Source organism: Melitaea cinxia, chromosome 20 (genome assembly GCF_905220565.1).
Source record: "Melitaea cinxia chromosome 20, ilMelCinx1.1, whole genome shotgun sequence".
NCBI lineage: Eukaryota > Metazoa > Arthropoda > Insecta > Lepidoptera > Nymphalidae > Melitaea > Melitaea cinxia.
The window spans coordinates 12,113,112-12,138,291 of record NC_059413.1 but is presented as its reverse complement, the minus strand read 5'-3'; the positions used below and the strand labels follow the sequence as shown (position 1 = coordinate 12,138,291).

At 31.4% G+C, this 25,180-nt stretch overlaps 1 protein-coding gene and 1 long non-coding RNA gene across 2 annotated transcripts; one reads left to right on the top strand and one right to left on the bottom strand.

Annotated features, from left to right (window-relative positions):
* The first annotated feature begins 703 nt into the window (after positions 1-703).
* Positions 704-24,796, top strand: LOC123663345 (sex-lethal homolog). Its single transcript, XM_045598035.1, has 7 exons — positions 704-910; positions 7,980-8,195; positions 8,931-9,038; positions 11,586-11,767; positions 12,336-12,423; positions 14,733-14,805; positions 24,531-24,796. The coding sequence occupies exons 1-7, from the start codon at positions 830-832 to the stop codon at positions 24,794-24,796; spliced, it is 1,014 nt and encodes a 337-aa protein (XP_045453991.1). The 5' UTR covers positions 704-829.
* On the bottom strand, positions 10,616-11,401 carry LOC123663346. Its single transcript, XR_006744638.1, has 2 exons — positions 11,004-11,401; positions 10,616-10,912 (listed from the first exon to the last, which is right to left on the bottom strand). It is a non-coding gene; the product is annotated as an uncharacterized LOC123663346 (long non-coding RNA).
* Positions 24,797-25,180: the final 384 nt, after the last annotated feature.

Genomic DNA, 25,180 nt, shown 5'->3' with positions numbered 1-25,180 from the left:
GGAATTTTAAACGAAAAACATATTTTTTTATTAGTGTTTATGACTTCACTCTTATTCTGTAGTCTGTTGATACGAGTTAACATTGTCCAAAAACTATGATTCAGGGCCTTGAAAATATTAAATTAAAAAAGTGATTGACATTTCAGAATTGTTAGTGCTATTAAATTTCATTAAAATCTTATTTGAATATCTAAAATTGAACCTAAAAACGTATTCCTATTCAAAATAAAGATTGTAAGTTTGTTGTTAACTAATTTAATTATTATTAATATAATTCGTGTAATTTTCTGAATGTAAAATAACATACTGAAGCTTTACTTTATTTCAGTAAATAAAGCAATGCAATCTCATTTTCTACTAATCGCTTTATTGTAAATACTATTTTGGGATATTGGAAATCACTTGCATATTAATCGATAACATCTACAGACATGTGTTTTTATTCATGATATGTTGTTGTGTCAGTATATAATTAGATTAATCAATAAAATTGGTTATATCAATTAAATATTTTCACTTAAAATTAGGGGAAAAATGTGCTTATAGAAGATTGAAATTACAATTTAGCGATTCGCTGATCATTTAATCATAGTTAAGGTCAATAACCCAAAAATCGTGACATACGTGATTCACATTCTTTATTAATGCTGTTAAAATTCTAGAAAAGTTATTATACATTTTGTTAAGTAATTTCAATTTTATTTTCAGATTTTTGTCATTAAGAGGAATATATTCCTAAAATGACTTCAATGTGCTCATTATAAAGTATCTCAGCTAAGAATAGTAATTAAGCTGAGTTTGGGGACATTTGTGTTAAAAAGTTTAATAAATGTGTGAACGGTACCCTGGATACCTGTTCGGGGGGACACCCGTCAGTAGTTGGGATAGAAGCTTTAATTCATTAGAAAATGTGAGTATACATTCTTTATATTTATATTTATTGTAAGTATAACTTAATAATTTATTAGTTTTAACTATAATAGTATATAAAACATGTTTAGGATATTTACTTTAAAATATTTGTCTTACAAGACAAAGTTTCAAGTAATCAATTCAATTTATATCTAGAAGCTCCTTGAAGGACTGAATCAACATTAAATTTTTTAATTAGTTTCATAGTATTTGATTAAATGATGTAAAGTCGTCTAGTTTCTTGTGTTCTATGAAAGTTCAACCAATGTTAATCACTAGCTTTTTGATCGCAACTTCGCCTGCATGGATTACAGGATTTTTACTTTAAGGCTTCTCTTTCTTTATCTTTATCCAATGGTTAAAGAATTTTACCAATAGATATTATAAATAATGGTAATCTGGTCTAATCTATCAGTGAAATACTTTGCCCAAATGTAAATAATGTATGTTGATTATTACACAATAAATAAATAAAAAAAATTAGAAACAAATATTTTTTAAATAATAACCGAGTATATTAAATTTTTATATATTTCACTTATTTATTAAATATATAATATTATTTTAAAAGTAAACACTATGCAAAATGCAGATTAAGTCTACATCGGTAGACTTAATCTGCATTTTGCTTGCATTTTCTACCAGCTAACCTTGGCATGTGCAAGAAAGTAGTTTATAGGTTACAAATATTAATAAAGTAATATAATAAAACTAGCTGACCCCGCAAACGTTGTTTTGCCATATATGTTATTAACCCCCTTAATCCCAGTCTCCCTATAACTTAGGGGGATGAAAAATAGATCTTGTTGGATTCTCAGACCCAGTATGTAATTCATATTTAAGTTAAATTTCCAAAAACACATAAAAAAAAAAAAAAAAAAAAACGAGCTAAGCTCGGTCATCCGGGTACTGTAGTAGTAATGTATATATTACTATTATATCTATATTACTATTATATATGACACTCCGAGAGGCCTGTGAACGCCCCAGGAGGCTTCTGAGCTTTTGGAAGGAGCTGGGCTGGCTAATTCAGTCTTTTTCACGCATAATGGACCACGTTTGAGTCTAAATGCGGAAAACCGAGCCCACAAAAATACAATACAATACAATACTATTATATATATATCTATTTCTAATTCATACATCTACATCAACAATATTTCTTAAATGAATGTGAAAGTAGTAAAAAATGTCATTTTTGTACATATATGCATGTATACATATGAATTTAAATAAAAAGCGGTTATTTTAATATATGTCGTCTGTTTGTAGACACTCCAATTTTATTTGTATATATAGTTATACGTAAAATGATTATCAATTTTCAAAAATAAATATATCATCAAAATGAAACCCGCCTTTTTAATTAAGGTGGTTGAAAAAGTTTATGCCTTTTAGATATTTGTTTAAAGTCTTATCATAATAGATTTCTGTTTGATCTAGTTGGTCGCTTTAAAAAAAAAAGTTTTTGATGTTTATTTAGTGCATGTGTCTGTTTTTTTTTTCTATTTCTTTTAACTCAATTGCTTATTTAGTTATCTTGTGTTGATTTGAATATAATTATTTTTAAAGTAATCCCCAAGAATTTCAAGTAAGTTTCATTGTGATTTTTTCTTATGTAAGTGGTAAAAGTAATTCATTTATAATTTTTTTAAATTAAAAAGCATGACTACCTAGATTAAATTTAACCCGTGAAATCATGGTCTTATAAGAGGATCAATAATAATCACATTCTAAAATTTGATACAGCCACAAAGTATAGAAGGTACTTATAGTGTAATGTTAGATATCTCTATTATTTACAAAAAATAATAATATATATGAATCCATAGATTTAAGATGTTTTTCTCCCTTTTTAGAAAAAGCCTCACAATTATTCCACATAAATTATAATTATATATCATTTTATAGATAATTGCTTGCTCTACCAGCGAAAACAACTGAAAAAAATTATTATTGCTTAATTATCAATTAATTATTAAAATTAATATTATTATACATGATGGCTTTCATTTTGTAACAGCGTCGACATAATTGACAGTTGGTAAATTTTTTTGTTAAATTTCAAACGAACTCACATATATTTTTTTGTAATTTCTAAATTGTTAATTATTATTAGTGCGAATTTGGTGCGAATCATTCGCACGGGTATAGCTAGTAATAATAATAATCGCCCTGTTAACATACTTTTTTCCTAATAGTTGTGTAGAAGGGGTGAAAAGGCCTCAGCCTAACATCCCACTACTGATCATAGATCTCTTTCTCTATGTAGGATTAGGATTGGAGCTTTATCCACCACGCTGGTCAACTGCAGGTTCATCATTACAGCCTATACTGTCCACTGCTGGACATAGGCCTCCACAAGTTTACGTCAAAAATAACGTGAACTCATGTGTTTTGCCCATAGTCACCACGCTGGGCAGGCGGGTTGGTGACCGCAGTACTGGCTTTGTCGCACCAAAGACGCTGCTGCCCGTCTTCGGCCTGTGTATTTCAAAGCCAGCAGTTGGATGGTTATCCCGCCATCGGTCGGCTTCTTAAGTTCCAAGGTGGTTGTGGAACCTTGTTATCCCTTAGTCGCCTCTTACGACATCCACGGGAAGAGAGGGGGTGGCTAAATTCTTTAGTGCCGTAGCCACACAGCACAACTGCAGGTTGGTGGGATATATTCCCTATTATTAGTAACAATGTTTATGATAACAACTGCTGCTCTCCGAGGCACGGTGGGGAGTACCGGAGTTGGAGTTGCACAAATACAAATATCCATCAAGAGCTGGAATCGAACCTGCAAACCGTCGGTGTTTTTTGGGCGCTTGTTGAACAGGTTCTAAGTATAAAATTTGTCACGAATGAAATAAACTTTTTTTTGCTTAACAAAGCTTTGAGTAATGGCAAGTTCGCGATACATTATATTATTAATGAAAGCCACAACAAATGCATTAGGGGTTTTATAAAGAAGTATCCATTTACATTGGACCGTTGCCAGAAGTTCTTGTCGGCTATCCGCCCGCAAGAACATGTAGGAACGCCATATTTTACTACGAAATCTGGATATAACTTGGACTCGTATGTTCAAGTTTTATCCAGATATTATTACACTATAGCTTGGTTTCTTCTTCCATATATATAAAAAAAACTCCGTTTTCTCACGAACCTTTTAATTTCGAATATACTTATGTGTTACAAGTTTTCAACCACGGTAATAATTATGTAAAATGAAAACACTTAACGGTAATTTGTAAATCGAACGTTGAAATATATATTTTTTGCTTATATACCTACGATATATAAGGTTTTGTTATAACTATATATAGTTTTTCTATATTTAGTGCTTGCGACTGTATATTATTATTTTCATAACTATGGGAATCTTAGTGAATTTTAGGTGAAACATAACCTAGTATCCTTACAGTATGAATTATGATTCATTCAAGTTTATGACGCACACGCTGACAAAATTTATCAAAGGTAATTTTATTTGCTTGGTTAATGATAACACTACTTTTTTCACGAGATAATGTCTTATAAATCGATGAACACCGGTTGTACGCACGAAAATGTGTCACTTTTCACCTTAGGTCTGAGCGTGCAAGCGAGAGCGCGGAATAAGCGAAAGAGAGACACGATCGGCCCAAGCGTTGACTTGTGACAAATTTATCTCTCTTCTCGCGTGACGTCAGAGCTAACAGTTTGAAATAATTCAGTTATAATAATTCAATTCAATTCGTAATGTATGTTATTTTTCATCAAAGTTTCTTTATGACGTAATCACTTAAAAACTATCGCCCGTAAACCAACTTTACAGACAACCAATTTTTTTATATATAACCAGGTTGGCAAACAGGCGTACGGCTCATCTGATGTTATGAGCTATTACCGTAGCTTATACACGTCTGTAACACCAGAAGCATCGCTAGCCCGTTGCCGACCCTATCCCCATTTCCCCCCAGGAGCTCTGGTCACCTTACTCACCAACAGGAACACAACACTGCTTGAAAACAGTATTATTTAGCTGTTATCTTCTGTGAGTGTGACTCCAGTCGGGCTGCTCCATATTTTGAGCGGGAAATTTTTTACTTTGCCCTACCTCAATTAGAACTACTCTTTTTTTTATTTGATTGGTAACGTATCACGGGGCACGATATTTTTACGAGTTTTCTGTTTTAATTCAAGTCTGTACTAAATTAACCCCGCACGTGTGTAACATACATCTTAAATGTAGATGGCTGCTGGACGCGAGTTTTTACTATATCTCATATTATTCGGCCTTCTTCCAAAGGATATGTCGAAATGTTATCAATCTGGCTGGAAAAAATATTTTGTAACGGAAGATTAAATATATATATATATAAATACTAATAACTAATATAGTTGTGTGACTGACTGTGTAATTTATTTATTTAAATTTATTAAACATGTATATAGAATACGCTTACTTAAAGCTATACAGCCTTATCTATCAGTCGACCTCAAAATGTATAAAAACATTGTTAAAATTAAAAAAAAAAACAATTCATTTTTTTTTAATTTAAATACAAAATGTGCGAGAACACTAAGCATTATGATATGGTTTTAAATGACTCACAATCACATATTTTAGGTATACAAAACAAAAATCTATCTTGTGTTTAAGCTGATGCTTCTGTTTGACGTGATTGTGTACATATACATAGCTTAGAATTGGTATATAGTGTATGTGGTTTTATTTAAAGCCTCTCACATGTATGTTCTCTATAGTAGATATATTTTTAATGCCAATTTGGAACGACTTTTACATTTTTAATGAAATTTATAGTAGTTCGGTTTAATGTGACCAAAAATCGGTTTCGTTATTTCTCGTATTTGGAAAAATTAGTTTGCCCTACTTTCACCTGAGTAAGGTCGCTAAAGTATTAATATTTAATGGAGAGCTCTTTGTTGTATACAGATGAACGATTGGATTTGGTCTAGCTTTAGTCTAGCTAGACTTGCCACGCAAGGATTTGTCGTATTTTCTTCTGAGAATTTCCGGTTTTCGTAAGATGGATTTCTTTAACGCGGGATGATTTTTGAAAGTGTGCGATCTTTTGATTAAGGGTATTGTTTTATTAAGCGTACCTGTGATAATGATGACAGTATTGGATAATCGGAAACTCAGATTGATTAGTAACAAATATGATGAATATTTTGTTTGTTCGTAGTTATGATGGGATATTGTTTATTTCAAATGTTAATAATACATTATAGTGTGGACGTACCCAGAATTTTGTATACGCTTCAGCATGTAATATCCCACTACTGGGCATAGGTCTTTTTCCCCATGCAGGAGAAGGATCAGAGCTTAATCCACCACGCTGCTCCAATGCGGGTTGGTGGATATATTCCCTACTATGAGTAACGATCGCTATCAGGTGTATATGATAACAACCGGGACCGAAGGCTTAACGTGCTCTTCGAGGCACGCTGGGGACCCACAAGGATTTTGTATACGTGGAATTTTGTATATGTGGAGCAAAAAAAATAGTCTAAAACCGATAGCCGAAAATCTACCTAAAATTTCCTTATTAATGTCTAAAATATCAATTATTAGTTTCCAGTCAGGTTAGCACATGTCCCACCTTGCCCCACCGTGGTTACGGCCATGCATTGAAGTCATCAACATTTCAAGAATAAGCCAGTTTTATAAATCTGATAAATTTTATCTTGCATATAAAAGTAAACGATGGGTTTACCTCAACTGATAATCTACAACTTGGATTAACAGACTGTCTAAATATCTAATGGATAAGATTTAGATAGCGGACAAAACATGTATTATAAACTTTTATCTATTGTATATTATACGTCAGATAGCTTTATTAGCAACTGTATCCTAAGTTAATGATAAAAATTATAACTTTTTGTCTTTGATAACAATAGCGATCGTTCTATCGGGCGCGTCGAGTAGTTCTAGGTGCTCTTGGCAAGTCTTCAGAATCGAGTGAGTCGCACGAAACAGCACAGAAATGTTGTAGGTCACGGTCCCGCGCTAGTTCACAGTTATTATGTTTATGTTCGCTTATCGACATATGCGGAAATGCGGAACTTGGTCGTGGAAAATGTTTTTCCAGAACTTTTTTTCCGTTATGAAACGGTATGCCCTTGACTCGTATTCGTTTCGGTGTGAGTGTTTTTTTAATGATGTACACATTAAATATTTGTTTAATATAATTTTGTGATGATAGGTAAAAAAGAGATATGATAGATGTGTTTTGAAAATAATAGTTATAAAATTTGAAATGAAAAATTGCGATATTCAAGTTGGCTATAAAGGTACTTTTGAATAATTAAAATGTCTGAATAATTTTGAACAGAAAGGTTAGTAAGTAAGTAAAGAAGTAGTAAGTGTTTGTTTACTATATTTATTTTCGACAATAATTCACTTTGTTTTGATTTTAGTAATGATAATCGACCTGCTAAAGAATATTAAAACCAAATAAACAGATACATATAATGGAATCTTGTTTTTTTATACTAGCTTTGTCTTGCGAAAGTACAAAACCTATGAGAGAAAAGTGTTAATCGGATTTTTCAAAAAATAGATTCAAATCCGAGAAACGATTTCTATCAAGGGCTTATGATAACAATCGAGAGTGACTTCTTCACGTGCTCTCCGAGGCATGGTGTGAAGAAACGGTGCACGGCACGGTACAAGAAAATAATAGTAAACTCAAAGCCGAAACAAAATATTTGTACAAATAAAACCATTTTCACAAATGAGAATTAAATCAGCGTCTGCCGGCGTTAAAGGGCTAACTTGCATCACTACACTCGAACAGTTGCCCTATAAAACTTATATGAACATAAATACAGGAATAAAGTTTATTATAGAAAAAAATTGCCATTGATTATAGGTATTGTAAAAGTTTAAAAACTAATTGTTATTGTTTTTTTGATTGATAGATTGATTGATTGATTGATAGATTGATTGATTGATCGATTGATTAAGTCTATGACGTCCCACTGTTGGATATAGGCCTCTTTCTTCATGTAGGAGAAGGAAAACAACTGATAACGAAAGATAATAAATAGTAACAACATTGTTGTAGCAAATCCAGCAACAATACAGAGGTAGAGTGGGCGCTGGCGTCCGTTGTTGGGGCAGCATGTCCGAAGGGGGAGGTATATCATCCGCGGGAGGGGACATGGCCAAGACGAACCTCATCGTCAACTACCTTCCGCAGACCATGACCGAGAAGGATCTGTACGCCATGTTCATGACCATTGGACCGATAGAAAGTTGTCGGGTTATGAAGGATTTTAAGGTATGACTATTTAATTAATAACTATATGTATTTGTAAGACGTACGTTAAAATTATAATGCAAGTTTCATAGATATACAAATTGATTCTAATGGCTAAAACAAACAATAGAATGGAAGTATGTAATAACGACGGTGTCACTTAAAATTTAAACATAAAAATATACTAGTCTTTTGTCTTGTGAAAGTTTAAAACCCCACCGACAACGACACCTCAACCGATACGGTCAGTCGGAGACGCGGGTTCGAATCCCGCTGGAGCGGTCAATTTTTGATATGATATTCAAAAAATGTTTATAAAAATATACATTTGGTACATTTGTTTTTTACTTGTCGAAATATGATTCTAAGTGATTCTGGTTCACCTAGCGTGTACTATAGAAACTGCAAAGGTTGTTACATTAATATCGATAGTACTTCATAGCAAACTAACTAGATGGCGCTGGAACGGAAATCTAAAGCTTTAGATTTGTATAAATATAAACGAGACTTAAAAAATAGTTCGCCAAAGAAATTTCACTTCTGACATGTGTACTTTGTACGCAAATTTAACAAAAATTTAACAAAAATGTAATAATTTAATTTAAAGTATCCGAATGGGAAATAATACGTTTTAATAAATAAAATGGCATATTGTGCCCCTAAATTTAGTTAGCTATTTTATTTTAAACCTGCTGACTTGGTATTTTTGTCTACTGTCTAAAATTCTAAATAATTCCTCTATTATTGGTCTTCCAGACTGGCTACAGTTACGGTTTTGGATTTGTCAATTTCACGAGAGAGGAGGACGCCGCTAGAGCGATAGATACGTTTAATGGTTACCAGCTCAGGAATAAACGGTTAAAGGTAACAAGTATATGATTATATAAAATTCTCGTGTCACAATGTTAGTTACCACACTCCTCCGAAACGGCTGGACTGATTTTTATGAAATTTTGTGTGCATATAGGGTAGGTCGGAGAATCAGCAAACATCTATTTTTCATACCCCCAAGTCAAAGGGGGGGGGGGGGGGGGGTTCAAGGGGGCTAATGATATGTATGGCAAAACAGCGTTTGCTGGGTCAGCTAGTAATACTATATAATTTATGTGTATGTGTACATATATTATGTAAATACTATGCATACTTATCTCAATGTACATTGGTCTATTTTGAAAAAAAGAATTGTGTGGTTTTATAAAACCTTGATGCAAGTGAAACTTTAGTGAGTAAAAACATATACATTAATAAACAGATCAAAATACACAAATACCGCGGAACACTTGCGACATGCGATAGATTAACGAAAAATTTTGCGGCCATAGAATAAAAGTTTCACTTAAAAAAAAATCTTTATAAATTTATGATCCTGTGATGAGTAAAGTGGCCGGAGCTTCTGGGGAGAGTCGGGCGTAGGGTTGGCAACGCGCTTTCGATGCTTCTAGTGTTGCAGGGGTCAATAAGCTACAGCAATTGCTTACCATCAGGTGAACCGTACGCTTGCTTGGCGACCTGGTTGTAAAAATAAAGATAAAATGAGAAGCATGTCTGGCCTGACTTCCGTCCATATTTGTCATTTGCAAAAGGTTCCAAATCGTGACACCTATCTTAAGAGGGCGTCGAGCGCAAGACGCTGGTGCAAATTAGGTATTTTACAGCTTGTGTGCGTAACGCACTCACACAGCCATGCCTTTTAGCCGGCCATCAGTCGGTAGCGCGGTAAAACGAAGTAACTCATGTAAAATCACTTTCGCAATCACATTTATTAGTAAATTTAGAATTTTAGTATTTTGCTTGTATGTGTATTACAAAACGTAAATGTTGTAATGATGGATGTTTGTTAGGACCTCTTTCATACGAAAATTACAAGTAAATTTTGCTTTCCTGTAAGTAGATATAGGTACACAATTATAGTTTATTTTTGAAGTGAAAACTGTGTGTATTAAATATTGTCACAATCTTGTACAGCCCGTAATATATTCAAATAAAAAATCTTATCTTACTAATATTATAAATGTGGAATTGTGTTGGGAGTGTTGAGGAGTGGTTTGGATCTTAGTTACTCAATCACGACAAAACTACTGAACGGATTCAATCGGATTTTTTTTAATATTCTTTATTGAAAGACAAATAAAAAAGTTCCTGACTATTTACGATAAAGTTAATATTTTTAGAGATACGGATTTTTAAATGTTCGAAAAATCTCAAATTTGGGTACTTTTGACCCATGAAAAATATATTAAAAAAATAAATAAAATATAAATTCTTCTATTTTTTTAAATTCTTTATACAATAGTGAATAATATTATTTATAGAGATTAAAATAAAATAACTTTTATCAGTTTAATAATAAATATTTTTTTGTTATTAAAACAGAAATTAGTATTTGATAACTTTTTCAAACGAAGGTTATATATGTAGAAATATTAAATAATGAAACAAGATTTAAAATCAAGTATTTATTTAATATCAATATCATTTTTATATATTATATTTTTCGGTATGTTATTTGTGATTCTTTACTTCTTATTTCTTTTAGTTATTTGTTCTAGTTCTTTAGTTGCTTTTCGTTTTTTTTTTATTATTTCTCTTTCCTTTATTGCATTAAGAATATAGTCTGGTTCTTTAATTTCCATTTGTCTATCTAACCTAGAGTCAATGAATTCTAGAAGCAAACAATCAAAATAAAAAAGTTTTACACTTTTTCGTAAAATATTTGTCTTTTCGCTTCCCCATTTTCACTAAAACAAAAAAAAAACCATGTAATATTAAATTCTTTCGAACATCAATAAATATGATCTAGTAAATCAAAATTTTAAAAAGTATACATACATCCCTTTGGCTTTGTGCCGCTGTATACGCACACGCTAGATCGCGATGAATATTTAGGAAGCGTCGCTCGGCAAACTGACGTGACCACTCCTTGAGCTCTGCTGAGCGACTGAATTTTTAGAAGCGCGCTTCGCGAATTAGTTGCGATTGCGCGCGCCCATAGTAATAATGTATGGGGAAAAACAGCCACTTTTTAAAAAAATCGCAATAAATAAATGTAAGAAAACATCCAAAATGTAATGCGGTCAAACTGTAGTGTAAACTTTGCTAAATTGATTGAATCGAACTTAAAATATTTTTTTGACTGTTAGACGTTGAATATTAACTAAACGCGGACATGCTTTTTTCGATTTTTGTCCTACTTTAGATGTGTATATCACTATACCTACACATTATTTTAAAAATTGGGTTCGGTGTAATTTTAAAGGCTTTCATTTTCATGCCAACAAGGTATATTTGATGCCTATTATAAGAATATTTTACTTGCTATCTACTTAACCCGGACAGCCTTTCGAGCCATTTTTGCTCGATACAGTCTTAATCACCCAAAGTAACCAAATTTTTATGCGTATTTTCTTTTAGGTTTCCTATGCCCGCCCTTCCGGTGAAGATATAAAGGACACAAATCTGTATGTGACTAATCTTCCACGGGCTATAACCGAGGAACAGTTGGAGACGATATTCGGCAAGTACGGACGGATAGTGCAGAAACACATTCTGAGAGATAAGAGCAACGGTACGCCGAGGGGTGTCGCTTTTGTGAGGTGAGGTGTTATTGTGATACTATACTTAAGCTTTGATATAATAATATGAATTATATATCTATATAATAGAAATAATTGGAGCAGCGTGGTGGATTAAGCTCTGATCCTTCTCCTACATGAAGAAAGAGGCCTATGCAGTGGGATATTACAGGCTGAAGCTTAGGTTAACTATACGTATAGTATAGTAAAAATATGCATTCATTTGCATACAACATGAATTGATAACAAGATGTGTATCTTAAAAAAAATTGTGGACGGTTATTATGCAAAATCATTACATAGTATTAAATAAAGTCGCTTCCCGCTGTCTGTATGCTTAGGTCTTTAAAACTACGCAACGATTTTGATGCGGTTTACTTTAGTAAATACAGTGATTCCAGAGGAAGGTTTATATGTATAATACATGCATAATATAATAGAGGAACACTGATACAACCGTGCAGAGCCGGGACAGGTCGCCAGTTATAGTATAAACTTCAGATGGCCAATCCTGGTAAAGTTAATTTCAAGACCGCTTGATAAATTTTTTACTCCATTACTTGATATATAACTTTAAAATAACTTAAAGGTTCGATAAGAGAGAAGAGGCCCAAGAAGCGATAGCAGCGCTAAACAACGTCATACCAGAGGGCGGTACGGAACCACTCAGTGTTAAGGTACGGTTTTTATATTTTTAGTAATTGATCCTTAATTTAAAAATTTTGACTAAAAATTGAAGTATGGAACATACAAAACGGATTGTAATGATGTGTTTGTCTGAAAGAAAAATATTTTCAATAGTAAATATTTTCTGTGTTTTGTGCAAATATATACAACCTTGTCACCTTTATGGTAAATGTATTCTGAATTTATTTATTTATTTATAATGAAATAAATTAATTTTATAAACTATTCAATTATATTAATTGTTTATTGTGTTCAAATGACGTGATACCAACTGTCAATATATTCTAAAGTATTACGTATAAACATAATATAAAATAGATAAGTAACTATACACTTATTATTTAATGATTAAAGCATTCTCTAGCAATATTGTTTATTAACTAAATAAACTGTGATGTGTGTTGGTTAAATAAATTTAATTAAATATAGTATTTTTAGTTAGAGCTAATTATAAAATGCATGTCATTAATTGTAGTTTTAACAAATAGTAATTATCTCAGCATGTCAGACTGTTTATAAAGTCCTATCGTATTTCCTATCATCTCTTGAAATAGACACTCCTTTATATATCGTAAGATCATCTGATCATTTTGTAAGTGTCCACAAACAAGCAGGAAAAAAGGTAAAAGTAGCTAGTTGCTTACTAAATTGTTTTATGCTATTAAAAAAAAACTCGTATTTGTGCATGACTACTAACTTAGTACAGAATCCAGAAGGATTTTATCAATTATGTTCCAATTTAGGTGGTTAGTAATACACACCTCTCCCTAATCCATAGAATAAATCCTTTCCTAACGGTAAGTTTACGTTAAGTTCTCATTCCCTTTGGAAAGTCCTCTAAAATGTTCAGTTTTTCGATTTACAAAGGCAGATACAAACAAGAGGTTTTAAATTAAACTTCATAAATTATACCACATACAAATTTTAAGTTATATACAAAATATCAGTCCAATAGAAGCATCAGTTAAAGTTCGCTTGTAAAAATATCCCGTGCCTCAATAGCTGCTTGAATTTAACTGTACTACATACAAAAAAAAAAAAACAAGATCAATATCTAAAATTCTGTATCCATTCTTTATACTATATTGTATTTTGCTCTTATGCGTCGTACCTTGTTATATATTTGTCTATGAATATATAGACTTCAAAACCTTCTTTGTTAGGTCGTACATTAGTTTATATGAATATATTCTAGCTTTAGAGATTAGGTTCGGGAGAATATTGTCTTAATGTAATAGAGATTATAGATATAATAATATCCTCTGTATTCTGGGCACACTCTATATTCTTGTAAGTTTTCGTGTTAGGCATCATCACCCCCACTCCCTTTATTTTGTTTAGTTGATTATGATTACTCCATGATTTCAAATAATCAGAATTCCTATCACCAATTTTTGTCCAATAAGTTTTCTTCTGGACAAAATTGGAATCCAGAACTTTCACATCCTATGTATCATTCAAACTTCTCTGTGCATGCAACCAATTGGCTGTGGGTTTGGTCTAAATTAGATGGGAAGCGTTGGGACCGTGTACGGCGCTCGACGGCGACTTCTCAGCGACACTACGGTGCGCTAATCTATAGTAATATTATAATGGAAATATTTTAATTTTCATATTATTGAATGTATGTATTTACTCAAAAACCATTGGACCAATTTCGAAAATTCCTTATCAAGAAAATGCTAGGCTATCATTGACAAGTAGTAACAACAGTAACAATCACTATCACTAAACAAAATTTGTGTTCGTTTGAGAAAGATTTTAGGACATCCATACTTCCATCCGTTTTACCGGTTGACATATGTCCATTTTATGTGTCAAATCTAATCTGAATGTAATCTAAACGTTTTAGTTTATTAGTTTTGGTGCCACAGGTTCTAAATCGCTGTTTTATTTTTTGCTGATAAAACCTATCAGTAAGTTATTTGCGAGATAAACTTTATAAGTACCAGTGAAATAGGTCCTAAGATATTTCTGTTATATCGATGGCTCCTAAGTATACTGAGTCAACTGACAACTTTTGATAATTTAATTTTTTAAGATATTAATAACATTTACTTCATTTTCTATCTACCTATGTAAAAAAAAAAGTTATTACAAGTAGAGTTGACTCAGTATACTTAGGAGCCATCGATATGTTAGTTTATTCAAGTAATTTAAAAGGCCAGTCGAGGTTTACTAATGTATATCCCTCATTTTAGTTTAGAACATATATAAAGTAGAAGTAAGTGACATTTAAAATTAAAAAAGTTACTTTTCTATGAAAGTTAGGTGTGTAAAAAGTAATTGTCTATTCCAGGTGGCGGAAGAGCATGGTAAACAAAAGGCTGCGTATTACGCTGGATGGGCCGCGGGTTTCCATCATAATCGAGGTTAGAATTTTCTTAATCGCACTTATTATAACTTACATTATATCCGAAGTAACAGTTTTAGATTCAAATAATTAGAATTAAACGTATTTAAATGCTCTAAAATACAAAATTAAAATAGAACACAATACAAGATAAAACATGCAATGATTCAATTTAATAAATGCCACAATGATTTCCAAAAATTAACTTCATTAACATACACATAGAGCATTTTGTTTAAATTGTTAATGCATAACACACGCTCACGTGTTTACTCACATACGTATTTTCTAAAACATGTGCATGTTTATAAATATGTAAAACACGTACGCACACGCACTTCTGCGTATCCGCACGTTACATATCCGCACGCAACCGTCTTAACGAGCAAACGAAACGTTTCACGCTGCTCGGATAGTTCCCCACGCGCCCCAACGCCACCACAGCCTCGATCAGCTCGATATGCTCCACCGCCAGGATCTGTTTCTGCAGAACAGGATCCGGCGCGACTTTCATCACCAGCATCATCACCAGCCGACGTATATGGCTCATCACCGTCCGTTTTGAAAAGGGCTGTACTGTAAGAAGTTTCGCCTAACCGATTCGCGGATATAGGTGTCGGACTGTGTGTTAGTGTGTGTGGGGGACTCGATAGTTTTTTTTTTTGTTGATGTAGTGTTTTTGTTTTGGTCGATATTTAGAATAGGGTAATTTCAAAACTGTTGATGCCACTGTTTAGGTATTGTATGGGTGATTTTGCTTGGGTTTTGATTTTGTCTGCTTTTTAGTCATATTGAATTTAATTCATGTAATACTTTATGTACCAAAAACCTGTTATTCTGCCGCGCTTGTATTTCATTCGAACTTAATTTTAAATTGGTTAAAATTATTTAAAACAGGCTTTTGCTGAAAATGTAAGAATTAAAAATAACGATTTAAAAAAAATCAGTCAAATCTTTAGTAAAAAAATTGCCAGGTAAAGCCAGCCGGAAGTTAACCGATGTTCGAACTTGTAATATTACAAAAATAATAAAGTAAATAAAATGATATTATATTACTTAATGAACATTCAATTACCAAAAAATGACGGTAGTCTGAAAAGTATAAACGGTTTTACTCTATTTAATCGAGCGCTGACAACGATCTTTGTTTTAATATAACTAATGTTCTCCTAAATGGTATTCCCACTGTGCCTTGGAGATCATAAAAGATGGATTAAGGCGTAGTAATTGAAATGAAAAAGTTTGAATCAAGTTTGAAAGTTCAAGTATGTTTAGATGATTGCAACACTTAGGTCACGTTTCACCAGTTGCGAATAACGCTATTTGATGGATAATAATATTCAACAGATGAAAGTTTTTGATGTATTATTGTTTTTCACCTTGATGGTGATCAGGATGGTGGATTCTACTATGAGATATTTCTATTTGCAAAAATGAATCTTAAAAACTATTTTATTAATGGACGTGGAACAGGTTGTAATGTAAATGTCTATTATACATCCGTAACTTATTTGCAGGATAAACTATATCCACAAATGGTGAAACTGGCCCTTAGTTTATTATTTATGTTCGATAGAAGTGAATATATATAGAAGAGTTTCCTCCACAACGAAAGATTAGATTAATTTCCAATTAGATTCCCTCTCCACGTTACCCTAGTGTTTTTACGTAAAAATTTTGAAATGAAAAACGAATTCGTATAGATTAGGATTGCAAGTATTGTTGATAATGTTACATTAGTAGATTGTTTTGTTCGTTATTATTCGGAATTGATAATACTGATGTAATTATGGAGTGAAATTGTAAATTAAGATTTGTCTTATGGATTAAGATCGTTAATTAATGTACAAATTATATTGAAATTATTGGTAGTTATGTTTCAACGAATGCGGTATCAATTATTTAATGTTTAATTTCTATGTATTTAGTTAATATTTTCTGTTTTAATAAATCTATATCATATTTGTCTATTCTCATATACAGTATAACATCTGTGCTATCATTATTTTGTCATATGCATAGATTATAAATATTATTTAGATTGTCTATGTATTATAGATTATCTGTGGTCATATATTTTTAAATAAAGATTTTATTGCTATTAAACTATAATAGTAGCGTATTAGTTAGCGGAAATGATAGCGAGGAAATAATGCTTAGTTTCCTTTAACATAAGTTGTGCTAATGTCAATTTTTTAATGTCTATGATATGCCATCGGCCGTAATGAAAGAGTTAATATTATTACAAAAGTTTCCAAAGTGAAGAACAAATTTGGATAGAGATTATGAAAAAAAAAAATGTAGTATTTGTGTGTGTGCAAAATATTTCCTTGTCATTAATTTTCTTATCATTTGAATGTGTTAGAATCGTACTAAAAAGCACTCGTTTAAAAATGCTGTGTGTGTCCTATCGGTTTATAATGTTATGTTAAAAAAAAATCATAGAAATATTTTTTTATGGTTCGGTCGATGGTGTTTCCGTATAATAGCTTTCAAACGTGATGTGCTCAATAGATATAGTCTGTATCATTTAATGATTAATTATAATTTACTCGGTGTTACCATTTAAAATATTTATTAATATTTTTGACGGATATTTAATACAGTTAGTAAGTTTTAGCAATTGTAACAGATCATTATATAGTTAGTTTTTCATTATGTATTCATATATATATATATGGTCTAATATATTATTTCAGAATATTTTATTATTGCTGAAAAATTATAAAAATATTTCTGTTTTGAAATTTTGTGTAAGTAATACTTTGTAGTAGTTCAATGCGACTCCTTTCAAACTGGACTGGAATGACACTTAATTAAGTTACAGTTACATTTTATTAATATGAAACAAACATAAAGACAAATTTAAAATATGTATATTTTTTTCGTGTTACGTTTGTCAATTTTTGTTGAAGGAAAAAAAAGTTGTGGTCGCTAGTTTTCTAATCCATGAAAACTTTGTATATTATATTAATTTTTTGTTTTAAGTTAACAATAATGTTTTTATACTATTAGATATATTTTTTTCTGTAATCACTATCAGACCCATAGACTATGAATAAGATTGAAAATGGCGGTTAGCATGTCAAATGACTGTGTTTGGTTGTTTTGTTTTGAAATGGTTTAGTTCTAAACAGAAAATAATACTCTATTTATGAGAAGTTTACTGTTAAATATTATTATTAATAATAATATTTAACAGTAAATTTCTTAGTACTACTATACAGAGGAATTGTTGGTTAAGAAAAAATATTGCGTCATTATTATGCGTATTTACAGTAAAAAAGAATTGAATTTATGAAATAATAAATCTGTACTTCTTATGACAATTGATATAAGTCGAAAATTATCATTCAAGAAGATATACCATACAAGAAGAAGAGAAAAAATAAAGTTTCAAAAAATTATTGTTCGTGAACTTAGTGAGATAGGTTTAATTTGTTTATCTTCTTTTGTAGAGTAAAATGTTATGTTTCAATATAAATAAGTTTATAATAATTTAAGTTTTGTTTTAAAAACAATAAATTTTAAAGGTAGTTTATGAAAATCATTTTTGAGTTGTATCTTTTTTCACAATTATTAAGTGCCTAAGTTATGTGATAAATGATACTTGTACAGTTAAATCACTTTACATCTACAACTTTTCTTTCTGTAAACTGTAGTATAATGACCCTAGCGGAATGTTTCTTAAACTAAATATAAAGATGTAACCCTTTAGACTACTGTGTGGCTACGGTAGTAAAGAATATAGCCACCCCTTCTCTTCCCGTGGGTGTCGTAAGAGGCGACTAAGGGATAACACAGTTCCACTACCACCTTGGAACTTACAAAGCCAACCGATGGCGGGATAACCATCCAACTGCTGGCTTTGAAATACACAGGCTGAAGACGGGCAGCAGCGTTTTCGGTGCGACAAAGCTAGCCCTGCGGTCACCAACCCGCCTGCCCAGCGTGGTGACTATGGGCAAAACACACGAGGTCACGCCATTTTTGGCGTGAACTTATGGAGGCCTATGTCCAGCAGTGGACTGTGATCGGCTAAAATGATGAACCCTTTAGACTTATTTTTTTTTATCACTATCTTTTTCAAATAATTTACTTGAATTTTACCAGTTTACGAAAATTTAAAGTTCAAAAGGATATTTCTAATTAAAATTAAATGTTAATTCACGAAAAATAGTGTTGAATACTTCGAGGGATTGATTACTGACTAAGGGGTACAACTTGACAAATATCGATATCCATCAATTTTTTCAGCGGAGTTATATTACTTTATATTTCTGAAACTATAGCAAATAGAAGAACGTGAGTTAGATTTAAAAAAAATGTATTTTTTCTTCTAATGTTAAAATCACAAATATGATTCTAAATAATTCGACTTATATCACTTATAGCAGGAGGCAGAGAAATATTCTTGATATATTGTATTTTCATTTAAAAAATAAATACCAATAACTGCAAGACCTGATAATGCAAGAGAGAGAAAGAGAGAAATGCGACGCCATTTTGAATCTTATTGTTTTGGGATCGTTGGTCTCATATACTCGAGTTTGTTACATTGACAATATAATATGGTGATTCGAATGTTCTAGTTGTTTCGGAGTCTACGAGTGTTAGTCACTTGACTGTGTCTTCTATATTTGTGATGGGTGTCAGATGGCTTTGTTTTTGCCCTCTTTTCAACTAATTTTTATCGTTTATATCATTATTCAGGAAGTTGATTTTCTACAATTCGAGGGTAAACTTGTTTGTGCAAGGCTATATTTTAAAATCAGTCACAAATTTGAAATTATTTTTAAGGAATTAACGTTTTATTAAAAATGGTAATAACAGAAGAAGTATCTACTTTTTTTTTTCAAAAAGTCTTAATTTAGAAATTGCCACTTTCGAAACGTCAATGTCATGTTATTAATTCGATCATTCCTGTGGTTTAATGGCTTCCAATGGAGCCAAAATAGCATGAATACTTGAAGGAGATTGAAATTGTACTTTCTTGAGTTGTAGTCTAAATTAATGTGTACAATTTTGTATCGTGACTTTTTAGTCTTGATATTGTGAGTTGATTTTTTTTTAAATCTGGCACTCATCTCAATGTCTGTTATAATGAAAAAAAAAACACTTATTTAAAATATATAATCTAACTAAAGACGAAGTAGTTATGTACATAAGATCATTCAGAAGGTTCAGTGAGGACGGTTTTGACTTTATTATTTTGTTATTGAAAATTGAAATTTAAACATACGCTGTTAAGGTTCAAAACGTTTTATCACTGAACGCGGACTGTAGTTATAGTATGCTAGATATAGTTTACGAAAGTGAATTGTGCCTAATAAAACGTATTTTTTAAGAATACTGTCGATGCTCATTGTTAAAGATTATTCTTAATTTTTTTATCGGACAATATACGATGAATTTGTCTGGTACGTCACTAGCGTTTCCTTAACTATGTAATGGAATAATCTAAGGTATATGATAGATTCGTAAGTAGAGAAATGACTTTATATTGCAGCGAATTCATTGTATGTTTGCTGATTTGAAACATAAAATCACAAACCGCAGACATTTATATTATTCAATACTTTGAGCCGTTTCCGATTAATGATAAAACTCTGTACTGTATTACTTAATTAGTTAGATAAAAGTGAGCAATCAGTACAGCACGCCGATCCGATATTGTTCTGACTTTTACTAATTATGGTTAGAATTAACGGTATCAATAATCTTTCTCTAATTTTAGTTAATAGAAATAGAATTTTTGATGTAATCTCAATACGAATTATGTTAGAATTTGATCGCCAGTAAAATTAGAAATTGGTTATTGATACTGACCGCTATAACAGAATTATAGATAGTCTGTGGTCTGTGTCCTCTTATGTCCGTTACCTATATTGACAAAACGATTCGTTTAAATTCGTGAGCCGAACGAATCGTTTCTTGAATATAGATATCGGGCTATATTCTATCGAAGTAAATATAGTTAGGATAGTTCCTCACTTTTGTCATTATTTTCATACATTAATGTGCAAGCGGTGTAACCTTTTACGGCCGTTTGTGATAAAGTAGTCTGAAGTAGAAACAGCGTGGAAAAAAATTGTAACTTCATAAAAAATCAGAATTTCCTCTCAGCTAGTGTACGTAGGTTTAATAGGGAAGAGCCAATGTCAAGTATCTCATACTACCCTGAGATTCTTCTAATAATAATGTAATCCTATAATTTGATAAAAATAGAATTTTGGCACTTAAGTAACAAATCTGGATCATCAATGATGATCTAAGATCTATCTCCTAAATTAAAGCAAAAAATCACTTTGAAGTCTATAAAAACCTAATATTTCTACCAGTAAAATAGATTTATTTTTATTATTTAGTTATTTTAGTTATTTCGTAATATAATTATAGGGACTTAAAGTGGGGAATGCCTACATAATTGTTGAGACTCGGATAGGTCTGAAGCGTGGTTAAAATATTTCTAGAATAAATTATTATATTAGCTTTCTAAAAAAAAAAAATTATGTAGCTTTAAATCTAAAACATTTTTCGACACGTCTTACATATGTAACTTACATGCGCGACTTACAGACACGATTGTCCGACAATCATCGACATGATTGATGGTCGATTTTGGCAAATAGTCATTTTAAAGGAGATTTATCTTACAGTTATTGTTATCACAACAACACTGAATCAGTTGATGTTGACAGTTTTCGTAAATATATAGAATGCTCTGTATCTGAAAGTGATTGATAAGTCGCGTTTGTCAGTCGCGAGTGTAAATCGCATTCGTCACTCGTGAGCGCAAGTTGCTTACTACATTTGTTTTCAAGTTTTAGATGAAATTAATACACGTTTAATTGACACAAATGGCTATATATTCGTTTTATTATTATTTTGTTTAAATTTTTTTTTTATTATTGCGCTATCAACAATGATGAATAAAGTATTCTTATGTGCAGAATTTGATTATTTTTTAAGAATTGATTGTTATTATTATACATGTCTTAAATATTTTTTAGATCTATGTATTCGTATGTACTGATCTGTTTAGATTGTAACGAGGTGTGTGTCTTACAAGTATTGAGGGTAGTCGAAAAAAAAAAATTTCAAAGCAAAATATGACTCAATTTTATAGTCTGCCTTCAATACTTGTAAGATGAAATGATAAATATATAGATTGTAAAGGATTATGCACGATGAATGTTTAAATTTCCTAAATATATTCTTAGTATGGATTCATATATTCTTTAAATATTTAAATGTTTTGCATTATTAAAGTTTAATGAATATAAAGTTAATTAGGTTAACGTTCAAAAAGATATTAACTAATTGGTTGATAACTTTTCTAGTTTATTTCCATTTGCTAATGATACATATATATGTGTGTATAATAAACAGTTCTAATATTAATTATGTTATGTAATATTATGTATGTTCGGGGATAACTTCATCGTTTATAAACTGATTTTGATAATTCTTTTTTTGTTGGAAAGAAGATATCTTAGAAAGTGTGGTACCATGATAAGGAAACCAGGATTTGATGATGGGATCTCAGAGAAATCGAGGGAAACCTTCGAAAATCCGTATAACTTTTTACTGGGTGTACCGATTTTGATAATTTTTAATTTAATTGAAAGCCGGTATTTATCACGTGGTCACATTTAAATTTCATCGAGGTCTGATTACAGCTTTTGGAGTAATCTTTGATAATTTGTATTTACTTGACTATTTTTTCGTCTACCTACGTTGTATTACTTGTCGATGTAATTAAAGTCTGTTTTTTTTTTTTCACACAATTATAAAGAAACGTGTCATAAAGTGCTAGCAGTGATTTTGACATTTTTGAATGTTAAATTGGTTGCTTATCTTGATTTTGCTTTCATTTTCTTGGCCGCGACTCATTTGTAAGGAAGTTTCATTAAAAGTTTAGTAACAACGTTTATTATACAATAAATAAGTTGACTATCAAAATTTCATCGGTGTATTCATTCATACGAATGCTCGTAGTAGCGATAAGACAATGTTAAAGGAGCCTATCTCGATTTGTATAATGCAGTTTTGTAAAAGTTTCAACATCGTTTCCGTAGTTTCCGAGTAAGATTAGAAATAAACAAATTTCAGATCTTTACAATATTAATATTTCTTAATGGATTTATTTCTAGATGTTTAGAAAATGCTTTGTACTCTTTACCGTCTACAAAATAATTCGCAAGGCACTTTTTATTTTCCTTTCTAAGGTCATATCAAACTATCATCATCTTAATAACATGAAATGGATATTTTTTAAATCGTATTGTGGGCTTAATGGCATTTACAGAAGCAGCAATGGGTTGCTGGGTACTACGATACCTGAAATTTACCGGAGCCCTAAAGAGCTGAGAATGGACTTTTATTCTAAGGTTGTCTTTGCGTCTGTCTTGGCTTAGAACGTCATCGGATGAGATACGATAGATATAATTTGTTTCAAATTGTAATCCATTGCCAGTATCATCTGCCTTTCCAAATTAATTGTCTATCATTGCAAGTTGGATACCGATTGTTCATTTATACATTATCCACGAGTTTCGCTCGCTTCAGCATATCCCAGTCCACTATTGGATATAGGTCTCCACAAGCTCGCGCCAAACATTCCGGTTGTTCGCAATCCTCATCCAGCCTTCGCCAACGATCTTACGCAGATGAATAAAGTAAACTAGATATATCCGTGCGAATAATTCGCTCTATATATGTGTTATCATTATCACTTTAAAAAATTACAAAAAAGTATTTATACGTGAGTTGATTTGAAATTGAACAAACAATTTTCCGACCGTCAATTATGTTGACGCTGTTTCAAAATTAAAGCTGTCATATATCTCATTGTAATAATTACAAAAACAAAAGCAATAATATTTTTCTAGTTGTTGATACCGGTAGAGCAAGCAATTATCTATAAAATGATACATAATTTATGTGGAGTAATTGTGAGGTTTTTTCAAAAAAGGGAGGCAAACATCTTACCTCACCTTATCATATTAATTTGTATGATGAATTTTATCCATGAGTTTGTATATTTATTTGAACGTTAACCTATATTAACGAAGTAGCCTTAAGTATTATTATTCACATTAAATTAATAAAAATATACTATTTTTTTAAAAATAATTATTTGATTACAATAATTTTCAATCAATAATATGGTATATTTTTTAAACATTTAAAAATATTATTTACTGATATAGAATTGTTTATTTTTAAAGGATAATATTAATAAAAATAATAATAAGTTTTTTTTTTTTTGTATTCCATTCGTTATTATGTTGAGTAAAACGATAAGTATTTCTTTGTAGACAATTTGACGATTTTACATTATTATAAGTAGACGACCGAAGTCATATTTTTCAAATATAATTCAAAATTCTCCTTCATAAAATTGAAATTTTTAGACAATATAATGCAAGTTATCTTTCGCTAGTATTATAATACTTTTTAGATTATGTCCTAGAAATTTTTCTATTATTATTTTCCGTATAAGACTTTGTGTTATTAACGGCGGTATTATAATAATTTTCTTGAAGAATTTTACTTGATTTTATGATATTTTGTAAAACGTCTAAGGAACGAGAAATGTAATCATATTCTTCCAAGTTTTGGCCAAACGGTAGACTTGTAAAAATAAATATTATTATTAAATGTTTTTGATTTTTATTATCTACCCTTACTTGCTATACTGTTTTATTTCGTTATTTTAATAAAATTTAAAAATTTAAGGTGACTTTTCGTGGAGCTGTGGTAACTGCATGATGCCGGATTCCTGGGACGGATTCTCAAGCCCCCCATTACCTGGAAGCCACCCGAACACCCCCAGAAACGGTTGCAGGCCAGGTGCCTGCGCGAACCAAAGGGCTTACCCCCAAAATCACCCTGGGAAGCCCACTCCGAGGTCAGGTCGTGGTAGGGGACCCTGGGGTCAATTTAGGGGCGATGAGATGTATAAAGGACAAAGGTGTAGAAATGGTACTGCACCATATTGGTAGATGAAAAAGTGTTATACGATCTTATGTTGTAAATATTATATTCAAGATATCATTGTGATGAAGTGATGATTTCTTAGCGCTCTCGATGTTTGAGCACATGTGGATTTAACTATTTAAACTTTGATGCGTGACTAAATGTATGAATGACAGATTGCAAGAGAATGTTGAATGAGAAAGTAAACCCATACTTTGCATTGTAAATGTTACGTTTACACATAATGTCGTCAGATGATATTAATATGTAATAAATCTTTACTTGTGGCGAACGTAAAGTTGTAACGCCTGGATTTATAATTGAAATGGTAACTTGATGATTTTGAAGAAGTACTGTTTTGCTGTAGTTTGAAGTCAATATACCCATGTATGAACTATGAATGTATGGAC